Source organism: Lutjanus erythropterus, chromosome 15, assembly GCF_056507025.1.
Source record: "Lutjanus erythropterus isolate fLutEry1 chromosome 15, fLutEry1.hap2, whole genome shotgun sequence".
NCBI lineage: Eukaryota > Metazoa > Chordata > Actinopteri > Lutjaniformes > Lutjanidae > Lutjanus > Lutjanus erythropterus.
The window spans coordinates 4,124,004-4,150,994 of record NC_139331.1 but is presented as its reverse complement, the minus strand read 5'-3'; the positions used below and the strand labels follow the sequence as shown (position 1 = coordinate 4,150,994).

General features: G+C 38.6%; 1 protein-coding gene across 1 annotated transcript; it reads right to left on the bottom strand.

The window, feature by feature from the left end:
- Positions 1 to 22,269: 22,269 nt before the first annotated feature.
- On the bottom strand, positions 22,270 to 26,174 carry LOC146313884 (uncharacterized). The gene is made up of 3 exons (XM_084738196.1): positions 26,029 to 26,174; positions 23,352 to 25,063; positions 22,270 to 22,623 (listed from the first exon to the last, which is right to left on the bottom strand). The coding sequence occupies exons 1-3, from the start codon at positions 26,172 to 26,174 to the stop codon at positions 22,421 to 22,423; spliced, it is 2,061 nt and encodes a 686-aa protein (XP_084594322.1). The 3' UTR covers positions 22,270 to 22,420.
- Positions 26,175 to 26,991: the final 817 nt, after the last annotated feature.

Sequence of the window (26,991 nt, the reverse complement as noted above, 5' to 3'; positions counted from 1 at the left end):
TGTTAATAATTGCTACGAAAATAAAAGCTTAATGTTACTTCAAGTGACACTTTCATGTCCTGAATGACACTAAAAATGGTGATTGTTGCCTAAAGGCGATGAGTTTGTGGGCATGAACAATGCTCTTTTCTGACAGTGTGACAGGAATAACTAATATGTATAATAACAATGTGATGATTGTTGATTTTGTGCTATGCCTGACTGTATCAAACTGACAAGAAAACTATCTGTACGATATCACAACTGTGCAGTTTATTATTACAAGAGTTTTATCTACATACCTCTGCTTCTAGCAGCAGAAATCAAGAAAGTGTTTCTTTCAATGTCCTGCTAAAGTGAGACATGACAGAAATTCATGGAGGATAACTGAGGTTTATTCCAACTTGGGTCCTATTTACACACTTTTGTCCTGCTGGGAACTAAAAATAGGTCCATCAGAGCCTGAAACATGAGCAGTGGGCTTAACCCAGGATAATAAATGTTGGTAATGTAACAAAGAAGTGGGCACATTTCTCCATGCTCTATGGGACTGTCCCATGGCACTGCCTTTTTTTTTGGAAGGCAGTACTGAAACCTTGGGTGGCTCAAACAACCTCTACCAGAATCCTCACAATTATGTCTGTTAGGGCACAAATCTCTTGTGCCACCGGGCCTTGTTAAAGCAGAGTTTGGACAGACAGTAAAGGGTTTTGTTGTGGTGGCCAGGCTTATTCTACAGTAACAGGAAGAGTCCACAAGGGCCAGAGTTTACAGAGTGGCTCAAACTCATGACAGAGACTGCTGCCTTTAAAAAGTATGATCACCTGAGTAAATACTGTCCCTAACAAAACTAGCCAATCAAGCAGAATGTAACTGAACCTGCAGATTAGCCAGATCAGATTCCACTTAAAATTAGCTACAGAAAAATCCTGAATGTGACCAACTCTGATGGATGTTAAGAACGGAGGGCCTGAGTAAAGGTTCAGGTTTTGTTTACAACTTCAGTCTCTTGACCTGTATGACTTATTTTCAGTAATTCATATTTTTTATGCACCATTTATGCAGTTTAAGGTATTACTATGCTATGCAGCTACTGCTATGCCTTATGTCCCTGTTTGCCTAACATCTGGTTGGGGATATTTAGAATACTCCTGAAGATACTAGGAGCAGGGTTGAAACCTCACCCAGTAATAATCATCTTAGGAGTATCGTTGGGCATGAGGAGACTGCAGATAGCTCAGCAATGCCTGTTATCTTATGGACTTCTCACTGCTAAGAAGCTCATTTTTCTTTAGAAAGAATTAGATCATTTCTGAGAATCAAACTCAGGGAATTTGATACAATTTGGCACCCCTTAACCTCCTATTTGAAAGGCTAAATCAATTCAAATATATATAAATATAACATATAAACTACACTGCATATAATATTAGGTAACACTCCCTGGGAAGGTTGAGGGTTTGAGTGGGGAGGGTGGGTCGTTCTGGGCCTTTTTTGTTCATGTTCTGTTGTTCATCCTATGATGTGAGGACTGTTTCTTCCTTTAACAACTGGCAAGTAGTCCTCCTCATGTTTATTTGGATGCCATGTATGATGACACAGCTTTTAACAATAAAAAATATTTTAAACAGAACTCAGCAATTACTTTGGTGAGTGCAATATTATAATAACCAACAGATATAATCTAGTACCAGATCTATGAAAATAAAACCAGTTGTAATAATCTTAGTTTTCCTTCAAAAACGTCTGCCTCTAAAGAGACTGTCCTAACAAGAAAACAGGTCAGTATTGGACAATCTGTGAAGATTCAAGTCATGGCATATCATGAAGTTCAAAGTTAAAGGCTTTAGAGTTAATTTGAATATGACTGTAATGCAAGTCCAGTTGCTTTTGACTGAGCACTTTTTGACATTTAGACAGTACAGGTTGGGGGTCTGCAACCTGCAGCTCCAGACAGAACTTTTTTTTTTCGGTCAAAAATGGCTCTTCTGGTCGTAAAGGTTGCAGACCCCAGGTATAGGTCATTTGTTAAAAAACTTATGTTGGTGCTTTCCTCACAGTCAAGTTAATAACTGCAGGCCTGTGCAGGTTAAAAAGGTAGAAATAGTGTGACATTGTTATACCACTGTAAAACCTCCAAGTGACAAAGTTTGGTGGAGGTCTGTGCTTACAAAGAGTCTAATTTTGAGATCAGAGACTGATTTGCATCATATTTCCTGTCATTGTCATAGTCAGGTTTTATTTTAACCATGACCACGATCATTCCCAACAAGTCCTTCATTCTGGACAACAAAACACTGTATCTGAAAGTAACAGCTCATTTTGATGCTACACTAACTTGTAATAGGTTGAATGGTGCCTCTGTCATTCTCGTTCTGTGCCCATTATGCCTGTTTTCGCACTGTAACTTTGTTGTCTGGGTGGCAACAAATGTGTAACACTTCATGGCACTAAGTCAGACACCACCACTAATCTTGGTGAAACAGGGTTGTATATTTCAAGGAAAAGGTTCTCTGGTTTTCCCTCTTAAGTCCTCCGGATGCTCCGCCACAACTCTCTGATTTACAGCTTTCTTTAAGGACAGTAGGGTAAACCATTGTAGCTAAATGAAGCTTCCATTAGCTGGTCAGCAGTGATATCTGGTCAACTTGGACTTGGAGCACCAGGGCGAGTGTTGGTGTTTACACCACTTGCACATGTGCTTTGAACCTTTGGGAGGAGGAGGTTTTCAGGTTGTGCCAAAATGCAAGTTTGGCCAGTGGGCAGCGTAACCAGGCTCAGCCCTTTACAGACAGCATGGCAGGCCGAAGAAATGAAGATGACTTTGATGGAAGAAGCTAAGAAGAGAAAAGGAGATTATGAACAAGCAAGAAGCTAGATAACAGTAAATGCGGGTGTGGCTTTTAGTCTTTGGTGAGAGCTTTGTGGAGTTGCTGAGCTGGTAACAGCTTCCTGCTGTTACGTTGGTACTAGGGATGGGCATTTTCGACAAACTTTTTGATCAATAATCATGAGAATTAACGATCAATTATCGATTTAATCATTAAGAAATGTCTGATAGAAAAAATGATTAAAAATACCACAGGCAGTCTGATTTTTCTCAATTTAATCCAACAATCCTCTTGCACAATTTAGGCTACAGTTTAAATGTGCAACTGTTAAACAAAACACCGCGAGGCGTCGGGCTGAAACTCCTCACAAAATAAAAGCCAGTGACAGTACTATTTTCTCAAACAAAATACAATTCCGCCTCTTTTAGACAGAATAAAAAATCATAATAAATAATAATAATTTAAGGAGAACTTTAATCCACGTCTTGCGCGATTTACAATTTAAATGTGCAACTGTTAAACAATAGAAATATACCTACGCGGAGGCGTCGGGACTCGGGATCTTAACAAAATAAGAGCCAGTAGGCTATTCTCTAAAACAAAATAAATAGGCTACATTTCGCCTCTTTTAAACACAAAAATAAAACATCATATTATTAACTAATAGTCATTTAATCAAAGAACAAAGTAGACTCGCAGCTGACCTTTTTTTTTTTTTTGCCAGAAGGCACGACTGAGAGAGGGAGGTCCCACATAACAATAACACATTATAGGCCTATAGGTTTACATGAAGGCTACGGTGGTAACTGTCCTGGGATATAGCTTACTTAACCTACTTGTTTTTGTTCGCCGTGCGCGCTTCATGTTTACTACCTTCAGATACGGCGGCAGGGCAGAAGTCAGCTCACAGGCGGTTTTCTCTGCTATATCGCCCCCCGCTGGTGGGATATTTTACTACCGCCACATAATGAAATTCGTTACATTGCTTTCTCGACGCACACTACATGAACTCTGTTTAACACTGTCGAAAAATCGAAAAAAAATTACGTGATCGACAAAATTCTTAATGATCAATTATCGATCATCGATTAATTGTGCCCATCCCTAGTTGGTACTATTAGCTGGTTTGCTATGTCTTGTGTTGTTGCACTTGTTTGATGTGTTAGCAAAGCGGTCAACCTGGTACATTTTCAAGTGATGTAATCATCATGAATACTCATGTTCAACTGTCAATATTTACCACAGCGGTGTGTAAGTGAATTAGATGCAAAAAACCCCTGACACAATGTCTCCTTAAAATTATCCATGTTATGTATTTCAGATTCAACACAATGTTTGTTAAAGCCTTTCCAAACCTTTTTAAATGACAGTCACAAATAAAAAGACCATTTCCTGATTTGCAGTTTGGTTCGATTAAGGATGAGACTACCTTATTAAGCTTAGAAACATCATCATGGTTAAAAGGACGACCAGGAAAAGACACGATCATGGCTCGTGGAAGCTAACGCTGACTGTTAACTACACGTGAAAATGTGAAATAACCAGCAGTCGTCAATGTGTTCAGTCCACTGTGACCTTCTCCTGCTCTTTACAAGGTTCTGTGATTCTGTTAAAACTTCAGGTTGCTTCCATCTTTGCCTCTGACAGATATGAGTCATAAACACACGTTTGCAAGAAGACCTTGTCACTTTAGCAGAGCTTTCAACCACATTTCAATTGCAATACATCTCATGAATTTACATTTGCTTTAGCTCCGGTTTTACCTTGTCCAAATAGAATGTCTAGCTGGAGATATAGGTATAAATACAAGTATTCATCTGTGGCACTAGTATCGTGACAGCCTTAATGCAAAACCTGTTTGTGTCCTTCAAATGGAATGGAATTTCTTATTCAACAACTCTGCGCCACACATGTATTCTGTTTTTATGCATTTTTTAATGTGTGCATTTGAATATATTTGTATTCATGTAGATGTTCTGATGGTATACGTGTCACATGATTGGCTGCATATCTATTTTCTTTGTGCCAGATAAAGGAGGTGACCTTGTACCTGACCTTGAGGGAGGGCTGCGATGTCTCAGAAACACTCTGTGGCACTGTGTGGCCACAGAGCCATGAAGTGACAATCTACACAGTCTACTCAGCTCACTGCCAGTGATCAAAAATATTCAAAAATGATGATGACAAATGTGGCAGATAAAATATTGAACATTCTCAATCATCAATTTGTAGAAACGAATGATGAGAAAGGGCTCTGGCTTATTACATTTTATATGCATACTTGCATATGTAATCCTTTAGGTTTTCATTTTATCGATTCCCTTTTATTTTTTAGCTTTAGCCACGTATTGTCTTTGCATTCTGGATTTATGTCTCTATGGAATGGTTTCATTGTTGCCTGTGGGTCTTTTATACATGCATTTTTGAAATGCATAGTTGTGGCCCTTTTCCATACACAGAGCTGGCCTGGCTCAACTTGGTTCGACTCAGCTCGTCAGCCCAGCACAGCAGGGGTTTGCATTTCCATTACAACAGGGCTACTTGCTTGAAGGTATGTCTTTTAACTGAAGATGAGCTGGAGGAGGCTCGAGTAGAGCGGCTGTAAAGCGGTGGATAAACTGTTCATGTACGTCTCTGGGATAAACACGCTGTTTCTTTAAATTTTTCACAATAAAAGCCCTGTTGTTTTGTTATTTAAATGTTTTGGTTACAAAGCAACACAAATTGGAAATGTTTTCATTCAAAGGTTTCATCAGCAGTAATTTAACACGACTCTGACACAGCTGAAAGCGAATATAAAGCAGTAAAATAACGCAGATACCTGAAAGTAGAAACAGTGACAGAGGAGAAAAACTAATTTTCAAAACATAAAGATTTTGTCAGAAGCTACATAAGTACTGAGAGTTGAACATAAAGAGACTTTAAGAAATGTCTTTCTCTCTGCTCTCCTGCGCACATGTGAGCTCAGTGTCACAACACATGCCACAGCCATCTTGGAGGCGGGCCAGGCTCACTTTGGCCCCACTCCAGAGTAGGTCCATCTCGGGTGCGGCACGGCGCAGCTCGGCACGCCAAAAGTGGTAATTGAAATGCATTTTGGCGTGATACGGTTTGGCTCGGTGCCACCAAAAGCGCCGGTGGAAAAGGCCCATTACTCTCCACTGGTCCATATACTTCCAGAGGAGCTCAGGGTCAGGGGAGCCTGTGAGTGTGAGGGTCCAATGGCATTAGCTGACTGACAACAGAGAGCTGGTGTTACTAGCAGATACACTGTCAACTCTCCTGGACAGGTGCTCAATATGCTGATCCCTTCTTTTCCAATTAAGCGTATAATTCCATTTAAAAAGGTTGATGAGTGATGGGATCATTCCATAGTAATTCATTCAGTATTCAGTATGTTGATCAAGACACAAACCAAACAATGTTGGAAATAGTACTGAAAATCTGCACTCAAGTACAAGTACTGTTATATTACTCAATTATAAGCAAAAGTACCGGTGTCATTAGCAATCAAGCCTCTGCAGAAGCCTGACAACAACAACACAAATTGGACTTTACATGCAATTTCAACATCAAGCATTGTGTTATTTGTACACACGCTGAAAAGACTGGGCTGGTCTCCACTTCCTCCAACGATGCAAACATGAGGTCAAAATATCCCAGATACAAGCGCTGCCATCTTATGCTGGTGACCTCATTTGGAGCCGGAGTCTGCACAGTTGTGATCAGGTTTGGAGACACGGTATCCAAGTCCTGCCCATAAACCGATCAATCATCAATCAATCATGACGTGAACCCCCCTACTTTGATGTTTAACTTTGCCCAAGCCCCATCTGCTAACATAGAGGGGGCGGGGTTTATGACCTATACTGCAGCCAGCCACCAGGGGGCCATCCAGATATATAACAATGGTTTTAAACATATCAACTTAGTAGCAAAGGTGAGGTGTAACCAAACCAGCCAGGAATTAAATCATATTGATAAATTAATCAAACACTATTAACTGGAAAAAAGTTAGATGATTATTTGGTTGTTCCTTTTTTAATCTCCAATATTAGATCACACAGAGAGAGAAAAGCATGATGGGAGAGAGAGGAGTGATGAGAGAGTGACAGAGGTTGATAGAGACAAACTCAGAGTGTTTCAATGACTCTGTGTGTGTCAGTGTCACCTGCTGGGCCACCAGGACGTCCTGACTAAATTAATCTTTCGTCAAATTAACCTCCTCTTTTTGTTGCTAAATCACTTCCACTGTGAAGCCTATTCACCAACATCTGTGTGATTCATCAACACAAATCACCTCCTGCCATTCCATTCTCCTCCCTCTGATGTTGGCCATTTTGCAACAAAAAAAAAAAAACAACAGTTTCTTGTATTTCACATGTGACTGTAAGCGGATTAGGACTTGTTCTCGAGCTGAAGGTGGCCTGCCTGCTTTCTGCACAGAGCAGCAGGAGATGATAGATATGACAGACAGAGATTAGGGGATTATGGTTTCTAGTAGATGAAACAATCATTAAACGTTAGCATCTGTCAGTGTGTTCAGGAAGTGGACAGAGGCAGGTTACACATCAGTCAGAGCGCAGACAGCTGGATGGAGCATTCTCTGCTGGTTGCTTTACTTTTTTTCCGTAAGAAGACAATACAGCAGCAGGCAGGAGGTGTCACCGACTGAGCTGTTCAATAACACTGTGACAATCAGCCAGAGGCGTAAATTTCCTTCTCACTTTTGTCATAATAAAACCTTTGTCTGTTTGATCTGCGGTGTTATTAGTATGCACTGACGCAGCGGGATATACGCATCTGAAGTCTTGGAAGGAGAAAAAGCAGTGTGACGAGATCTTCGGTTGGTGAAGGTGTTTCAGGCCCAGGTGACTTTGGATGTGATTATATTGTAATTCAGTGTGGGACAGGAATCATCAGAGGGAACGTTCTAAGCTCGGGGGTTATCACACAATGGCCTGTGAGACTAAACAGACACTGGTCAGAGGGAACGTGTCAGTTAGTTGACTGTTTCATGTTTAGTTTTCTCTGGCTGAGGAACACCTTAATACTGAACCTTCGCTAAGTCCTGCCTCCAAACAGCAAATGTCCAATCATAGCGTTGCAACTGTAACTAGGGCACTTTGCATTTCCGTACATGTTGAAGGTGTGCAGGAGGCTCTGAGAAGAGCGATACTCTGCCTTTCATGAGTCTGGACGGTGGCGTCTTTTTTGTAGTCTCTCAAAAATGTGCACCAGCACACAGATGTGGTGAATGGATTAAACTCAACATAAGCTGCGAATGTTAGCATGTCTGGCTAACTAGCTGCAGTAATGTTGCGTCCAACCAAACTTGTTAGATCCCACTGCATCTGCATTTGTTCTGTGGGGTTTGAGGAGGGGGATGTGGGCTGATGCAGAATCAAAGTGGGTCAAAGATGATGCATCTCGATCTGAGACTCTGTGTCAGGTCTTAGCCGGGTTAGCTTAGCTCTGATCTCGGCTCTCTTACGTGAATGCGGTCCAACTGGTCTGGGTGGGTAACCCGTCTCAAGGTCCGCTGCACTAATTGAGTCCCTGCACTTCTTGTTACCACGTTAATGAGTGTATTCTATCATGTAGATATACCTGCCGTCCTTCACCATCCGACCAATGTTTGCTGAGATGTAAGCTAGCTTTAGCCTCAGTCTGTTAGCATTAGCATCATAATATGTGTGCAGCTGCTAGGTATACACACTTTCACAAAATGTGTCAGATGGAAACATTAAAACGTCTGCTGGAGACTGACCTCTAGCTGACTCAAGTCCAACCAAAGGTCCAACCTAAGTAAATTAAGTTGACCCAACAGATGTTGGTGCTTAATGATGAAAGAAGACATTTAATCACATGGACATGCTCTCCATGCATGTCCAAAAATGAGTACTGTAGTCCAAACAGTGAGTTGGAGCCACAGACAGTATATATTAAAATCCTTTTTAATGTTCAGAACAAAATTGTAATTTGACAATAATGAGCGACGATGAGTCCTCCACTGTCAGTTGGTCAGCTATTTATAACTCTGTCAGATATTCATGTAAAGTTAAGCCTGTTGTCCTGAAAACAAAAGCCCACTGCTCTGAAATAACAGTCTGGATGATGAATGGCTGCCTGTCTCATTGCCTGCCAAACTCCATTAACAGTTTGCTCGATTTAACAGTTTTAAACATCTACTCCTTCTAAAAGATTATTAATGGTTTCTTATGACTCATAAACAGACAGTTACTCATTCAGCAAACATTCTGTATTAATTTGAACTCTACTAAAAATAAAATGGGCAAATAAAAACACAAGTTTAAGGACCGGAATGGAAATGGAGGAGACAAAACGGATGGTGGCGTTGTCAGTGAAACCAGTATTTCAAGTTGGCATCTTTCCTTAATCTCTGATGACATATCATGGTCATTTTTTTTATTTATAACAGCAAATATACCATAGAATTCTCCTTTAAGTACGTTTCTAAGTTAATTCAAAGAAAAACTGTGTACAGTACAACAAATATATTTATCATTTATATGTTTTCACATCTGGCATGTTTTTTTAAACATACATGGAACTTGAAATGCTTTTCAGTGGATAAAATGTTCATTATCCTCATTATCCAGTTTATTATGTTGACCTAGCTGCATCTAATGGAGTCTAATACAAACACTCCTGCAATGAAGGTTAAACTGTTGGTGTAGCTGCTTAGCTTTTGCATAAATCAGAAGTTTGCTCATCATTATGCTGACGCTAATAAAGCCTCTTTGAATTGAATTTTAAAATCTAATTAAAGTTAAAATTCAGTTCTGCTGTGAAATCAATATATAAATATTTCCCATGTGGGTTGTTTTGAATTTTGGACTCATTTGGTTGAAGCTGTAGTTTCCAAAAGAGATAAATTTAAAAGCTATTGGTTTTCTGTAGTGATAACTAAAAACACTGGTCATAATTCTCAAGGATAACATAACATAAATATTACATAATAATATTCTGTAAATAATCAAGACATATTACATAATAATCTGTAAATCTGCATAATCTTAATTTCTTTAGGAATGGTATTGTACATGTAAATTTATCAAATCATGTTTATCCACAACTTACATGCATTTTAATAGAATACTTTTTGTATTGTTATCAGTTTTTGTTTTGTTTCATGAAATATTTTGTTTCAGTAAATTTCCACACACAGACTGCAATGCTTTTTTGAGTTTTGAGCCTGACTCAAATGCCTTCAACTTAAGTTTGAAAAAGTTTCAGCAATCACTGATCTTTTGTTGAGAGAATTTACTTTTCCTCTTTAGATAAACTTAAAGCTTTGAATTTTAGAAAGTCACAACACTGTATTTTTTTTTTTATATAATGCACTCAGGTGTCCTGGTGGTTTTTTGTTAAGAGGCTGACATCTGGAGGGCTGATGTCTGTGTGTGTGTGATGTTGCAGGGGGTTCCAAAAAGAGGAATTTTGTTGAAGGAAGTTCCCCTGACTAACTTTCCTTGTGCAGGGAGCAGGAGGTACTGTAAATGTACACCGTGTAATGGAACGCAACTTCAGCGTCTAGCTCTTATATTTCCAGTCTTTTCAGAAAACCAGCATCCAACATAACCGTCTCTTGATAGTGAGCAGCAGTCATCAGAGGTCCAGCACGCCACTGAACTAAAAGGGAGAGTATGATTAGCCAACAAACCTTAACAAACATGCCTTCATGAGCCACACCTCCACACCTCTGTCTCTGCTGCAGCTGACTGTAAACCATATAACTCTCAAACTCTGAAATCAGACAACCATCTCGATTTAACTGGTGAATTAACACTTGCAAACCACATGGGAATAACACCTATTCATTCTATACATGCGTGTTGTGAGTGCAGCATGAGTAACAACTGTCAACCTCGGTGCACCAGCAGGTTCAGATCCTTTTACTAGGGCACTCAAATACAGTCCTTTAGGTTGGAATTTAAAATATATCAAAATATATAATATATAAATATATAAAATATATATTGGTATATTACTAAATATTTAATTATTTCATCTAATTAATTACATGAATCATTTTTTATTCAAATAAATAAATTATCTAAGATGTAAAACTCTCTGTGAGCTCCATTGTTTGATTTTAGTGCAATGACTGATGGGTAATCTTGCTTCTTGTCAGCTTCCTGCTAAGGTCATCTTACTTAACATGGCTGAATACCCTGTACAGGTCACTTCACAGGGAACTACAAGGTGATCAGATCACACCCTGACATTTTAAACACTAGCCCACAGACGACCGAGCCCCTAAATTTGGTGGCCAAAGTACATTTTGGTGGCCTGATATGAAGTTAAAACGATAAAACACATACAGAAAAAGCAATAACACACAAGGTAACACTGACTTTCTTAATTGTAACACTTGTGTTTTCCCATGAATTGTGATGTGGTTCTTCCTGAAGGCAATAGGTGCGTTCAAGATGAGCCGGGCCTGCACAGAATCCATCACCAGCGACCATCGCAGGATGCATGCCGGTTAGATTTGTATCCGACTTGATCCCGTTTTGCTCTGACGTCATGCACACGTGGGCAACGATAACCTCATGAGATTAAGCATCCAACAGTTTTTAGAGCCAGGTGCCACAGCTGCTCTCCACCAACTGCAAACACCTGGCTGTTACCTGATCAATGAGCTGACAGGCTCTTCATTTTGACAACAAACACCATGTGTTGCATGAAGAACAAATTTTCTGTGTAATTTAAATATTTAACGCTGGATATATTAGTCTTAGCCTCATATTTTGTGTCTGATAATAATTATTAAGGTTATATATGTGAACTATCAAACTAACAGTTACAAAGTGCTTTACCAGGCAGATAAAAGAACAGAAGATCATGTGACAGTACGCACTTTATCTCTTCAGCTATGACTGTGGTCTGGAAACTACAGGTAACCTTCAGGTCATCTAACAGGATGTTGGTGTCATTTCCTGTATATTCTCTTGAGTCTGCTAGCAACTGTCTGACTGGACTGCAGCTCTTTGTCTCTGCCTCTTTCTGCAGCTGCCTGATCTTGTCTACTTTCCAGGTGAGGCACAGTTCATTATGAACAAGTCTATTTTTTCCCATGAAACAAGCAACCACTTACACTCAGTCTTCCACTCACTTTGTAGGAAACCAAGACTTTGCCTGCCTACTAAGATGTTTACATGGCCAACGCATACAGTTTATCTGTGCGATTTTGAATGCTTTTTGCCAAATAAGATTTTTTCAGTTTTCCATTGGTGGTGGACTCTTTCCACCATGTGAACACAGCCTCTCTCTTTCCTTTGTTTAACCACCATCTTGGAAAGGATGCTGTTGTGATATTTGCACACATCCATAAACCTGTTGATATCCAAGTCTTCCATAATGTTTGAAAGTAGATACATTTCTCACAGAAATTAGGGCTTTTCTTTTCTGCGTCATCTGTACCGCAGCCTTACTAACTGTCGGCAAGTTGGTTTGTTTGCAACACAAAAGCCTGACTTATAAACAGGTAAGAGACAGTGTGTCACAAACTGTGGTAAAAACCCCAGCTGAGACAGATATTGCAAATGCTCTGTTGGCCAATACATGTCCAAAGAATGCTCCTAAAACCTGAATAATACCAGAATATCCCACGTGTCCTGACACTAGAACAGCAAACAAGGTCATTTTCAAAGTCACGTGTACAATAACTGTTGAATTGAAAAAATACAATGCTGCTGGTACCTGACTTTTTTCCTAAAAGTGTATTTTCATTTAAAAAGTTTTTATAAAAATGACACAAAAGGCAAAAAAAGTGAGAATTTATTCATTCATAGGCAGTCATACTGATCACATGGAAATCGCTGCTGTTATATTGTTATTTTTTGCACAGTTGGAGATGCATCTTGGTTGCTTAGCAACCATCATTGTCTCTACCAATAAAATTTCATAAATGATCTCAATTTCTATTTTCCCCAACATTAAAATATAAATAATTAATCAGTTAGACTCAAATAATAATAAATAAAGCAGGGGAGACCAGGAACGGTTGTAACACTTTTGTCTCAGTACATATAACTCACTGAATTTTTGTGTTAAATCTCTCAAATTTTGAAACAAAGTAACCTAATTTATTACAAACAGCAATGTTTCCAGCCTTTTTTGGTTTATTTTCAGCCTTTTCCCATTGGCTATGATTATTTTTTGAGATGGTTCTAGGTGGAAATTTGTTACTATTAATGTTAAAATAACATGTTTACAATCTTATAAAATACATTTAACTGTTTCTCTCTCTGAGTAATTCTAGATCAATGTAAAATTTGAATCGAATCACTGATGGTTATTATCCGCTATGAATATATGCAATCATTATAGTTTACTACACACAATGGCTACATATTGATAAATATATGAATACATTTTGGTGTTATTTCATTTTTAAAAGGATAAGCTAAATGAATATTTGCATTAATCTCTTAGTCTGGTTTTTATCATGAGACATAATAGAGTTTGGAAGTCAAAGGTCAAAATGAGTGCTTATGGCCGTTATAGTACTTACAGTATTCTGGCACATCTAATGTGAATCAGAATTAGCGATATTCACAATAAAGCCTAATTCAGAACATGCTGTTTACATGACCTGCATCAAATTCAGAATATCATCATATTTTTTTCGTATTTTTCCTCAAAATACAAAAAAAGGTTACAAGGAAAAACATAAGAAGATAAGAAAAGATGAATAAAGGACCAGCACCTTCATAATATGGTACTTAAATCCTCCTTTTAACGGTGTAACCTACACTGTTTGGACGGGGATCTCCACACTGTGTTTAATTTAATGACATCTTGTATTTTCTCTGTCGTGAGCTGACAGTTTCCTCCCTGCTGACTGCTGAGCGTTTCACCACAGACCTAAATCTTTATACTTAAGGAAGAACCTATTAATTGGCAGGCTTTCAGATCCTAATGGGGCTCTGTAATTAGTAAGTGCTTTATTTATTAAACGCTGATTCACTGGGAAGTTTAACTATCTCAGCCTCTAAAAATATTTAGTTTGTGCCAGTATTGATTTTAAGACCAATATACAGATAAAATATACTGTCAACAAGTAATACTTAATTACAGTCATTAAGACGTCTAACACTTTCAACTAAATCTGAGTCATTAGATACAAATCATAATTTTGCCTGTTTTTTGTGACAAATGAGTTTTATTTTGTTTCTTTCAACTTTTTAGTGTGTTCTTCAATGATAAAATGTTTCTGTGAATAGAGTCTTGTGGGTTTGGCAATAAATTCAGAAATAAATCAGCTGTTTCTCTTTAAACAAAAAGGATCTCATGCTTCTCTTAAGCCGTCTTTACCTACGAAAGTAGTTACGTCCATTTCAAACAATGTAACTGTCACTGCCTGAATACTTCCACACATCCTTCACCTTGGCTTGGATGTTAAACAATAAATCCATTTCTCTGCGGTAGGGGTGGGCGGTATGACAAAATTTTCATATCACGTTTTTTTTAAAAACTCATATCGATTTCACGGTATTTGACTTTATTTATTTATTTATTTATTTATTTTCTTGCAACAGAGTTCTTGTTCGTGTTTGTTTACCAGTCTTTCGCCAACCCCTAAAGCGTTGGCGATAAGCCTCAGGAACCAACTCATAGGCCTTTAAGACAGCTGATTTTACCACCTTGTAATCTTTACAGTCCTCGGAAGATAGAGCAGAATAGACTTCCTGTGCTTTACCTGTAAAGACACACTGTAACATTAAAACCCGCTCATCATCAGGCCAGCATCTTAAATCAGCAACACGTTCAAACAAGCAAAAGAAGGTTTCTACATCACTTTCATTGAACTTTGGCAACAACCTCAAATTACTGGCAACATCAAAACGTGAACTAATGGGGTCCTCATTTAAAACAGATGCAAACACTTTACCTTCCTTGATTAATGCCAACTTTTGCATTTCCAAATCCAACTTCAGTTGTTCCTTTTTGTATTTTATTTTTTCCAATTCTTTTTCATGATCTAATTTCAAAAGCAGCAATTCTTTCTGCTGTTCAAATGTTAATCCAGTCATAGAAGTACTTACACCACTCTCACCTTTCCCATCCATGAGCGCACCAGATTCTTGCAAGTTAGCTCTGATGATACTCTTCAGGTTTTCCTTTGTCCGTTTGGGCTCAACTTCAATAGAGTAATGCTGTGCAATCTTTATCAACTGTTCCTTGTTACATTGCTCCAGCAACTCCTCCGAAGGGGACTGAATGAAATCCTCCACAATATTAACCATAACCACGAACCAAATCTAGCAACCTAGATAAACAAATTGAGGTAAATTCTACAAAAACTTTGCATTATGCAACAAGTGGCCAAAAGAACTGGAGTCTCCCCAACCTAACTGCCTAGCAGAATCCACTAATTAACCTCAGCCCTAGTCTTCAGACAGGTACCAGTGGTGGGTTTTTACTCACTGTAGCCCAGCGGTACTGGAGAGCAACTGCATAAAACAGTGACTCCCCAAGAAACCCTGGATGTGATCCCGAGCCAGTTGCTCTAACCACTTTCCCCGCCACACTCTTGAAAACACCCACCAACAGACTCTCTAACAGAGCCTGCTGCTGTGCCTAACAGAGGAGAACACCAGTCCAAATATAACAACACACCAACAATTTTATCACTAACTTTTTACCTCAATACAATGAGCCCCAAAAAAAAAATGGATTAGACCAAATCTCTCCAAACTAACAAAATACCACAGTCATGTGTGATACTCCACTCAAAAGTAGCACAAAAATCCACACTACCAAAATCTGGCTGGACGAGCCCCCATTTGTTACAAACCGGCTCAATGAATGCAACAACAAGAAGGGGGAGGCCACACAAGGGGTTAAAGAAAAAATAAGAATAATTTATTAACTTAAACTACCACAGAATGTAACACAAGCCAAAAAGCCACTAGGTCGATGCCAGCTGGAGGAAGGGAGAGAGACAGAGTGAACAGAGGGCCCAGCTTTAAAGCCCAGAGGCCCAGGTGAGCTCAATCGGCTGATTACCCTCCCATGTCAGCCAATGAGGAGCCTCTCCATTAGCACCTGGAGACAAGAGGGGAGGGGGAGGGGAGAAAGGGCAGACAGGAGGGAAAAACCAGCGCCTTTCCTGACTGGCACGTAACACCCACATTTTCCTCTAATGAGAAAAGAATTACTTCAGTTGATTGTCTTTAAATAAACCATTTAACTGTCATAAGGACTGTCATGTTTTTTTTTTAATGTCCAGACACAGGTAAAAGCATGACCCCTTCAAAGTATGGTTACCATCACATGGTGGGGACGACTATACAATTAAATGTCCCCATCCATGTGAGTCGGCACCAGAAAATACTAGTTGTTTAAAATATTTATCAATATTTCATTCATGCACAATGCCAGTTATCTGTTGTCTCTAAGAAAGTCGGGGCTGCGGCACAGTCAGACGGCAGCTCCTCTCGCCCAGCGCGTATGAACCGATACGGCTGATGTTCATGAATGAACAGGTGCTCCTACCCAGTATACTCAGTCTACCAAGTCTACCACAGTCATGTCAATTCCACGTCAGCACAAGTCTGCAGAGTCCTCACCAGTAACACCAAGTCTGCCACAGTTAAGTCAGTTCTGTCTGAAGGAGGTGGGTGGAGTGGTTGTTTTAGCTTGGAGGCTGGTCTTCAGGGTTTTGGTGTCCCAAGGTTGATGGTTCAATAACCTCATTCTGACCCATAGCTCTGTTGTCCTAATATATTAGGACTATTCCCACATATGCTCTATAAACATGCCATTAAGAGTGTATAGCATATTTTTTGAGATATGAATCTGATACACTGACAGGCTGAACAGCAGGAGTTCATAAACAACTAAAAGAACTTTGTCGGTTTAAATGTAATGTGAAACAATCCTGTTGTAAACTGGTTGATCATCATTTAGGTAAGTGGTTTCAGATGAATGTTAATCTTCTTGGCTTAAGAACAATCATCTCCACATACAGTGTGAATCAGAGCAGCCTGTAGGGGGCGCTGCTCTGCTGGTGTCTTTCAAGACAATAACACATGTCCTCAAGCAGGATTCAAACCAACACTGATCAGACAACTTCAGTCTTACCCTCTTAGCCTCCTGAGCTGATCTCTGTGCAGCAAGTTCAGCTTCTTTTGGATTCTTTTAGAGTTGTTGAAGAAAGTTCTGTTTTCAAAAGTTTCTGTCAGGATTCAGGTTTGAATCCAGAATCTTCTCATCCTGCATCCAATCCATAACTGAGTGAGCCATAACCACTTTGGTTTGTCATGAATCAACCCCAAGCCTCTTTCTGAGACCCTTTCAGTCTCACTGTTGTACAGAGGCCTCAAAAATAACCTGAGGATCAAACCTGGGTCTTCATAAATTCTAAGAACTGATCTAACTTGTGAAGCCAATGAATCAGAGAATCCTACAAAAGAAGCTACAACCCCCCAAAATATAGACATCCAATAGATTTTTATAACTTTTATTAAATGTTTGATCTGTGAATGAATTGATAACTTAATATTGATTTTTGTGTCCTGCATTCAGTCAAATGTAAATATTCTATTTTTCTGCAGATGTGGTCTCACATATTTAGTATTTTTGCAAACCTTTGATCAGCAGTATCATTTCTGATAAAGTTCATTGTGTTTGAACAAAGTTTGTCTGCACAGAATGAGTTAGAAACAGCTGATCTATCAGTGGGACAGTGGCTTCATTTGATGCACACTGAGATTCCTCTGACAGAAGTTCAGAGCGGTGAGCTCTGGTGTACAGAAGCCTGTTTACACCCAGGTGGTGGGAAAAACAAATTACATATTATTTTCCATATTTCGCAGATTGAATTGTGGGTGCAGCCTGTATCTATGTGCATACAATATTATGTTAAGGTATACATGGATATGCATGTTTGAATTTTATCTGCAGGCTCGCTACTTTTGTGTACATGCTTAACATAATATTAAGTCATTTAAGTTTACTTATTTAAAAATTGTATCCACATATGTACACTTATTTTCTGTTTTCTCTGTCAACATGAACTAATAAAAAGTTTGTTCACAAAAAAAAAAAAAAAGTCATGATTAAAGTGGTGATTTATACTCCTACTCTTTGTGTCTGATTAAATCATGTTTAATCTAGGAACATTTTTATAAAAAATATATTTTAAAACAAATATGATTGTAGTAGTACATTTTTACACCTCGTGTCATCAGTAGTTATTGTTGTTTAAACATGTTTAAATTGTTTGAAGTTGTGAATTCTTGTCTGGGACGAGGCTGTTTTCTGACACAGAGCAAGTTTAAAGCAAACCAAAACATTTCCTAAATAAATTAGACATATTCCAGATATATATATGAATCCTTAAAGAATAAATTCTCACCAAATGAAAACGGGTAGAAGTCGATGCTAAAGCGTCGATTCTGATGCCTCCGCCTGCAACGGTTTCATACAACTGTGACTTTCTGTGTTCCCTACACCTGATTGAAACCATTGATCCATTATAAATCCTATTTGCAAGTGTCCCAGGAGTTTGAGAATTATGGCTCTATTGATTCAGTATACAGTTAATAATGAGAAAAGATTGCAAAGAAAGAGCTATTACCTTTATTACCTAATAGTATCCAACATAGTTATTCAAAAATATATCAAAGTCAAATATAAAAAAGCTTTAAAATTGACCAAGTTATTGGCATAAGTGTGTTTTTAGAGATGGGTCTGTCAGGCGGCCATTTTGCGGCCGTCTCGAAAGCGTTGGTCTCCAAAATGTAATCAGTTCATGTACCTGTTATAGAGCGTTAGCACACAAGATTTGGTGCAAAACACTTTATACAAACCGAGAAGGATACAAGTGCAGCAGTTTGAACTGCTTTCCACATATTAATCAGGGACAACACCTGAGATGTATACCAGTTACTAAATGAATTTCATAAAAAACAGGCCAGAGGTCTGCAACCTTTATGATCAAAAGAGGCATATTTGGCCAGAAAGTCTGGAGCCACAACAATGAAATTTTTCTCATTTCTCCGAGGACTTTCCCTTTTTTTGATTTGTCATCCATAGCTAGCTTATGGAGACTCAAGAAGACACTGTAAAAATCTACCTGACAAAATATTTTTTGGTGTACAGGCCACAAATGTATAACAGTTAAAGGACTAAAGAATTGATTTAGAAGACAAAAAGTACTTTTCAAGGCAAAATACTGTAATAGATTTTGAGTTTTGACTCCAAGTGAAACTCTTGAGCTTTGAAATAAACTTTAAAAAGTTTTGCTGATAATCTTTAGTTGAGATAATTTACTTCTTTAGATACATCTTTGAGTAAAAGTATTTAAAAAATTGGTCACAGTGAGCTGTGAACCTGATTTGTCACTATTTTGGTGGCAAATATTAAGATTTTAAGCATGATTCACTTTCACTTCAGTGAATTTACTCAGTGTATCAAAAATGATACAAGTATTTTGGGTTTCTAACACAACAAAGTTTCATGTTTCAAAATGTGTAAGTAGACTTGGCATCATTAGAGCTGCAACAATTAATTGGTTAGCAATCAAAAACTTAAATTAATTAGTCAGTTTGAATATTTTTTTTCTTTTAAGAAAACAATCTGATTCCAACCTCTTCAATGTGAATATTGTCTAGTTTCTTTACTCCTCTCTAACTGAATTAAACTGAATATCTTTGGGTCGTGGACAAAACAAGACATGTGAGGACGTCTTTGATCAATTTTCACCATTTTCTGAGATTTTATGGACCATAAAACTAATCAATTAATGGATTAAAAAAATGACAGATTAATTAACAATGAAGATAATTGTTACAGGAAAGACTTTCCTATTTTTCAAGTGACAAGATTGTTATTGTCAAAGTAATGCAATTACAATTTCAAGCAGTTTCAAGCATTTTATCCAAAAGTCAAGCATTTTCAAGGATTTCCAGCACCTGTGAGAACCCTGAATGTTGTGTTTTTGTATGGTTACCACTGACAGTATATCACACACACACACTAAAAGAATTTCAAGCTCTCTTAGGTGTCCTCTGGTGGCCCCATGCAAGCGCCAAGTTTGCTTCTGCCTTGGTCCGGCTCTGACCTCTAACATGATAATCTTATTGACTTTGCTGTAGATTAAACTACCCAACATTATATAAAGTAGTTCAAATTTGCTAAATCTTAAACATCTACAGCAGAAAGATGCACCAGACACATCAGTGCAGCTGCAACGTCAGTCCAACACCATCATATACGTCACACAAAGTAAAATAAAAGAAACACAAGAAACACATAAATGCCAATCAAATTTTTTTTATTTATTTAAACAGATTGTATAATGAATTGAACAGCCAAATCAAAATGAGCCAATTAATTTAATTTAAAGGGTAACTTTGATTAGAGAATTGACCCAGCAGAGATTAATTTTGAGCGTGATGGCCATCGTGGAAGTTTTGTTTTTGTCCAGTTAATGAAGATGACAGTTAAATGGATAAAGACAAAAATAAAAATGAAACCGCAGTTTTGCAAAGGGCGAAAGCAAAACGTCTGTTTCTTGTTAAACAAAACTATATTAAGGCCAAAAGTTTTGTACTTGAAAAAATAAAATTTGAAACTGAAAATTCAAGTTTTGATGTTGAATTTTGAAAAATACATCAGTGTATTCAAAATAAAAATAAGTGCACAACATTTTTTTCAGGTTAAATATAATTATGATTCACTCTGGTAATTCATTCATTTTCTGTAAGCGCTTATTCCGTAAGGGTCGCGGGCTGCTGGAGTCTATCCCAGCTGACATTGGGTGAGAGGCGGGGTTCACCCTGGACAAGTTGCCAGTTCATCACAGGACTGACACACAGACAGACAACCACTCACACTCACATTCACACCTACAGGCAATTTAGAGTCACCAATTAACCTAGCATGCATGTGTTTGGACTGTGGGAGGAAGCCGGAGCACCCGGAGAGAACCCACGCAGACACAGGGAGAACATTCAAACTCCACACAGAAAGACCCTGACCCAGCCAGGGAGCTGGAGGATCAAACTCACGACCTTCTTACTGTGAGGCAGCAGTGCTAACCACTGCACCACCGTGCCGCCCACTCTGGTAATTCTTTTGAATAAATTATCTATTTTCATTTTTCACTTTCATATATTTTGATATGTGAGATTTTATTTTTTTTCAGTTGCATGTTTTATCTTTTCAGATTCTAATCTTATTTTTTACAGTTTCAATTTTTTTTTTTTTTTTTCAGTTTCAGATCTTGTCTTTTCAGTTTCAGACTTTTGGCCCGGATTTCGCGTGGGGGGCGTGGTATCAACTGAGAGGGGTGTGGAATCATGACAGACAGCTTAACAAAAAGGCTAGGGAGCTTCCCCTATCACGTTGCCTTCAGGGAACGTAGGAACTAAAACAGTTCAACGCAACTCTTTTTGTAGGCTACACCAGGCGATTGGCACTGAAAAAACTGATGTTAGTGACAAACTTCCATTTGAACGGCATGCATGAATATCCTGCACAGCTAAATCTGTTTTAATTTCCTCTGTGAGGCTAAAGCTGCTAATATGTTACTTTATATAAGTGTTATATTCTTTAATACGTGGTAAGTTTATCCAAATGTGCTGAAAAAACCTGCAGCATGTTGATCCATGCTACAGGCAAGCTGCTGCAGGTTTTTTCAGCACATTGCATGTTGTCACAAAGCGACCTCTCATTTTGAACATTTCTCACCTGTGGGCCTGCAGAGCTGGACGCCATCATTGCGAGCAGACACTGCGCATTTTATTTTTTCAAGTACAAAACTTTTGGCCCTAATATAGCTCCATATGTCTTGTTCTTTGAAAACGGGTCTCTAACTGTAGCGATCCTTTCAAATTGTGAATTTGGAGAATCGTGACGCCTCTCAAAGTGATAATGCCTACTTGCTAACCTTCCCAATTTACCCATGAGACTCCTGACTTACATCGCCCTCTCTCAATTTAGTGTTTTAGTGAATTTTTTTTAAATTTTCATTCTACATAAATCACCAAGGTCTCAAGGTTGGCAAGTGTTGTAGCTTAGTTTCATTTCTGCTGGCTGCCGCGGAAAATCTGGTCTAAATCGAGAAACATCAAAGTTACCTTTTAAATTATTGAATGATTCAAAGTACATTACTGACCTGACATACATGTTTTTTTTTTATTGTGGGAGGAAACCGGAGCACCCGGAGGAAACCCACGCAAGCACGGGGAGAACATGCAAACTCCAGCTAGAAAGGCCGTGTCTGAACTGGCGTCCAAACTCGGGGCTTTCTTGAGGCGAAAGCGCTGATCACTACGCCACCGTGCTGCCCAAAAAGAAAAGAAAGCAAACCACAGTCATTTATTAACTGTAGTTTACCTAGTCCAGTCATTGTCTCGTTTTTGTTTGTCAGTTTGTCATAATAAAAGTTTGAAAAATTCCAACGTGACTGAAGTGAAGCAGGGCAACACAAAAGTTACATGTCGGAAGTCACTTGATGCACGTAATGTTAAGTACTTTTTTACTATGTCCAAAGTCTGGTGTGTCTCATGTAGTCGCTAAAGGGAATGAGAAGGGGCCGAAATGGACGAAAGTCTCCATATGATGCTTCAGTCGGTCTCTGGACTGATGCAAGCGAAGAACGGTTTGCTCACAGCTCTGCCAATAGCAGAAAACATCTTCTTTGAGCGGGAGAACATGTTCCTGGTGGAGGCAGTGATCCGCGTCATGAGTGGAGCCTGGCGTCGCTCTGCTTGGTCTGTCGTAAGTCCTTCTGACCACGTGTCTGTGGGAAAAAAAAAAAAACATAAACAAAATTAATATGAATTGATTCTGGAGCCGGTAAATCTTCACTATAGTCAGAGTGACTCTACATAACTGCAATAACACATAAACTTAAGAAATGGAAAGCTGATATGAGATACATGTCACATCAGTGCGTGTTGTGTAGCAATAAACCAAAGGTTTTTAAAGTCCAGACAGTTTCAGGGGAGGCTCAGTGAAAATGGAAAAATGTTAGTTATTACATTAGTCATCAAAAGAAGATCACACAGAATAACCTAAATGTGACTGTAATTTGGTTAAAGACATTTTTCAGTGATACAGTTTTGAGGAATTTTATTATTTTTCCACTTTCCCAGAGCCAGAAACTAATACACGCCTTAGGAAAAATCTTTTTTAAATATTTGGTGTAGTTTGAAGTTATGTCAAACACAGCAACATTAAGTTATCTTTGCTCAACAGCTATGGGATCAAATATTATAACCATGTTACCAACTGAGTGAAACTAAGCGAAACACAGTGGTGGTAACAACAGCAACATGAATGACAGTGTTGCCCTGGGGACGGACTGACAGGCTTCAGGTCTGAGATGGGAGAGAGACGGTGTTTTGTGCAGCGTGTAAAACGCTCTTAATAGACAATAAAATATTCTAAATAAATAACAATGTTGCGATTGATTTGTCTGGACTCATTACATTTTGTTATTACAGGAAGAGAAAAGTACAAAAAAAAAGGTATGTCTCTTGAGAAGGTACTTACCCTCAGACTGGCTGATGTCCAAGTCACTGGTTAGAGAGATGACGGAGGAAGTTTTTCTGCAAAACAGTCTTTTAAATTTCTTGAAGGCACCGCAGCTTGTTTTCTTGGCAGGAGGGAGCAGCTGTTTCATTAGCTCTCCCAACAAAGCCGCAATCAGTCTTTTATCCACTGATATCGCCATGATCACTAACTCTTCTTTAGAACCAAACTCCAACACGAGGTTGTCAACGATAATCCGACTAAAGTCTTTGTAATTTTTATCCTTCAGGAAGACACTTAAATTTTTGTCCAGCTTCAGTGCTTCAAAGCCCTCCAACAGTTTGTCTTCCAGCAAAAGAATCAAGTAACCATCATGAATACCGATAATATAAAACATCTCCCAAATCAGCATAGCCAGGGGTATGTGCCAATAGTCAAATGGACGCACAGGCTCTGTTATTACATCATAGGGGACATCGAAATCAGTGTAAACAGGACTTAAGTCTCCTGCTTCTATGTGTCCATGTGTACACGTATGGCCAAGATGTCCTTTCTGTTTGTTTGGAGACATGTCTGCGCACAGTAACGACCAGAGAAGAACCTGAATAACGCAACGATTAAGAACCTCCTCTATCTTCAAGTAAAGGGCGCCAGCCACAATGCCTGTGTTAGCGCGCCCTCTCATCGGCTTTTTATGCATCACGGTTTCACAAATGCGTGTTCTGGTTAGCAAAATCGGACAATGGCAAAAACATTTACCCATGAAAATAGTGTAGATCATGTATGTGAAATCTGCTAATTTAAAGTTGTCAACTAGCTCCGGTCCACCACTGACTATCTGCTCTAACCTCTCTGGGTCTTCCTGCAAGAATTTGTCTACCAGTGTTTTAGCTACTACCTCGATAATTTTGACGTCCTGTGGCTTTAAGTGACAAGAATAGTCTTCTGTTACGGCAACTGAACTGAGTGGACACCATTCATCATGTGACGAAGCGTCGGTGCTGTCAGGCACAACACCTGGTAAGGCATCCAGACCACTACAGGAAGACAGGGGGGAGTAATGTCCATCTGATTCACTGTCTTCCTCGGTCAAAATGCTGGTATTTGTGCCAACTGTAATACAAATATCTCTACGGTTTCTAGAGCTCACGTCATGTAACGTTAGAGGTCTGCTTTTTAATTTTGTTATCGCGCGAAGGAGGTAAGCCGTCAGCAATTTTATTAGGTGACTTTTGGTATCAAAAAGGGAAACGGGGTTTTCAAATTCTCTGTTCTCTCTTTCAACTCTGGTAAGTAGGCAAGCTATCTGATGAACCATATATTTAAGGTCTGTCATGGGAGTCACGCGGCTGCTAACAAAAACCATTGGGATTTTGGACTCGTCAATGGGAGTCTGAGTGACTAAAGCCAAGACTGCGTTGACCGCCTTCGTAACGTTCTTCAAAAGCAACTGGGAGAACATCTTGGTGACCTCAATTTTCTGTCCTTCTGTCTTCAGGGATTTACACAGTGCCTGTTGAAGCGAGTCCCCCAGGTAGTCCTGGATTTGGTCTTCAGTTAGAACAAGGACGGGGGGGGAAACGATGCCGTGGGTTCTCGTGTACTTGTAGACCTGCGGTAGCACGATATCCACGATGTCTTGCGCAAAAGTCTGGATGAGATCCATGCAATAATTGGCTGCCTCGCTCATCGTCGTGCACCTCATGGAGCCGAATTTCATGATCTCCCATTCCCTGTAAGAAAACACAAAAACACAAAAGTTAATTTCCATCTTAACACAACTTACAAACACAGTAGAGTTTTGTCACACACATCAGCAGCTGCCACAGTCGCTTTTGTAAAAACCACAAGATCATGATTAGAGCTGGGCAATATATTAATATTATATCAATATCCTTGAAACACTTTAATTTTAATGTTTTCAAGGTTTGAAAAGCAATTGGACTTTGTGCTTGAAACTGCTTGAAATTGCAATCACGTTACCTTCATAATAAATCACAGCCTGATGGAATTTGTTAATTAACTTTTTAGATAAAGAAAAAAATGTCAGATATTTGCTGAGTCAGACTGCACAGTAAGTTAATGATCATTATTTGATTAATTGCCAAATAAGAATTTAAGCAATTAAACATGTATTAAATGATAATTAATCAATAGTCTAGAAATGACAGTAATTCAGTAATCCAGTGGATAAATAAACTTAAGATTAAATTTAAAATAAGAAAAAAAAAAAACAGGAAAAAAACATGTTTTGTCCCTTATTAATTATTAATGATTCATCAATTTATCAATCGTTAGCATTTTCAGCTAAGTCTACTTACAGGCAGGTGACACATTAAACACATTAAACAATAAACTTTCTATCACAAAAAATGGTTCATAATAGCACAATAACATGTGTTTTAATGTGAAACAATCATTTTGTTTTTTACCAGCTATAAGGTGCTGGAAAAGATTGAACGTGCACCTTGAAAATGTTTGAAAAGTGCTTGAATTTGATTCCAGAAAAGGTGGCCAGTTGTTATTTTAGTAGACGTGCAAATTTGATTTTGAAGACGTCAGAACAGACACAGTCTTGGGGACTGCCTCTGATTTCTGGCGCCCCTAATTAAAAGCCATATTGCCCAGCCCCAGTCATGACTTGATATGTCCTCATAAGAATGCTTGTAAATACTGTATACTAAGCTGCAGTACTTACAATTGTGGTATCTGTACTAAAAACTTCAGGATGGTAAAATGGACATCCTCTGGATCAGCACACGGCAGATCAATACGCAGAGTATGGGGCGTCTGCACCAATGGCGCAGAATACTCGGTCTGGTCCTGGGTCGATTCTTCAGTCATGGTGATGGTCTGGTACTCAATTATATCTAAAATCTGAAAGGAGAAAATGAGGTTCAGGCTCAGGTTATTTATTTGTACACACAGGCAGATTTGGTTTGCATTAAAAGAGACAGAGACATTTAACAAACGTCTCACAGAAAGATGAACATGATGAATGGACTCAAATGTTCCTAGGACTTAAAAAAATTAGAAATAACAATAATGATTGAATAAATAAGGTAAAATGAATGTAGGCTAAAATTAACGAATAAATAGATTATAATAATTATATATTATTAATAATTAATAATTATAATATTGGTTTGTAGCATCTGTGCAATGTTGCTATGACTTGCTCATCTGAGTGCTGAGACAAAGAAAAGGATTACTGTGATACATGCTGAGAACATTACTGCATGACCAAAGAAGGTTGGCTGATTATTTTAAATTTATATATATTATGGATATTATTACATTATATTTTGCACAGAATCATGTTAGAGCTACTAATTTAAGGCAAGAAATGTGTCAAGTAAAGTATCTTTAAGATGAAACAATACCCAGCCGTCTGTAAGACTGATACCAACCCACACACTGACAGGATATTGACAATAAATAACACTGGTGTTTGACCACCAGTCAGTGAAGTCCACACAGAAGCTAGCTTACCTTGTCGTCTTTTGAACGAATGTCGAACGATTCTTCGGGGTCTTCTGGTTTGTCGTGAATGTCCATCTCAGAAAGGTCTGTCCTGGTGTCTTCTCTCCTGGGATATGTACTAACTGATAGAATGTCCACTCTGATGTCACTCACTGTGATGTCACTCACTTTAATGTAG

Coding starts and splice junctions, on each gene's coding strand:
- LOC146313884 (XM_084738196.1), bottom strand. CDS start 26,174: ATGACTGAAGAATCGACCCAGGACCAGACCGAGTATTCTGCGCCATTG. Junction 25,064..26,028: donor TTAGTACAGATACCACAATT/GTAAGTACTGCA, acceptor GTTTTCTTACAG/GGAATGGGAGATCATGAAAT. Junction 22,624..23,351: donor GGACATCAGCCAGTCTGAGG/GTAAGTACCTTC, acceptor CATATTAATTTT/GTTTATGTTTTTTTTTTTTT.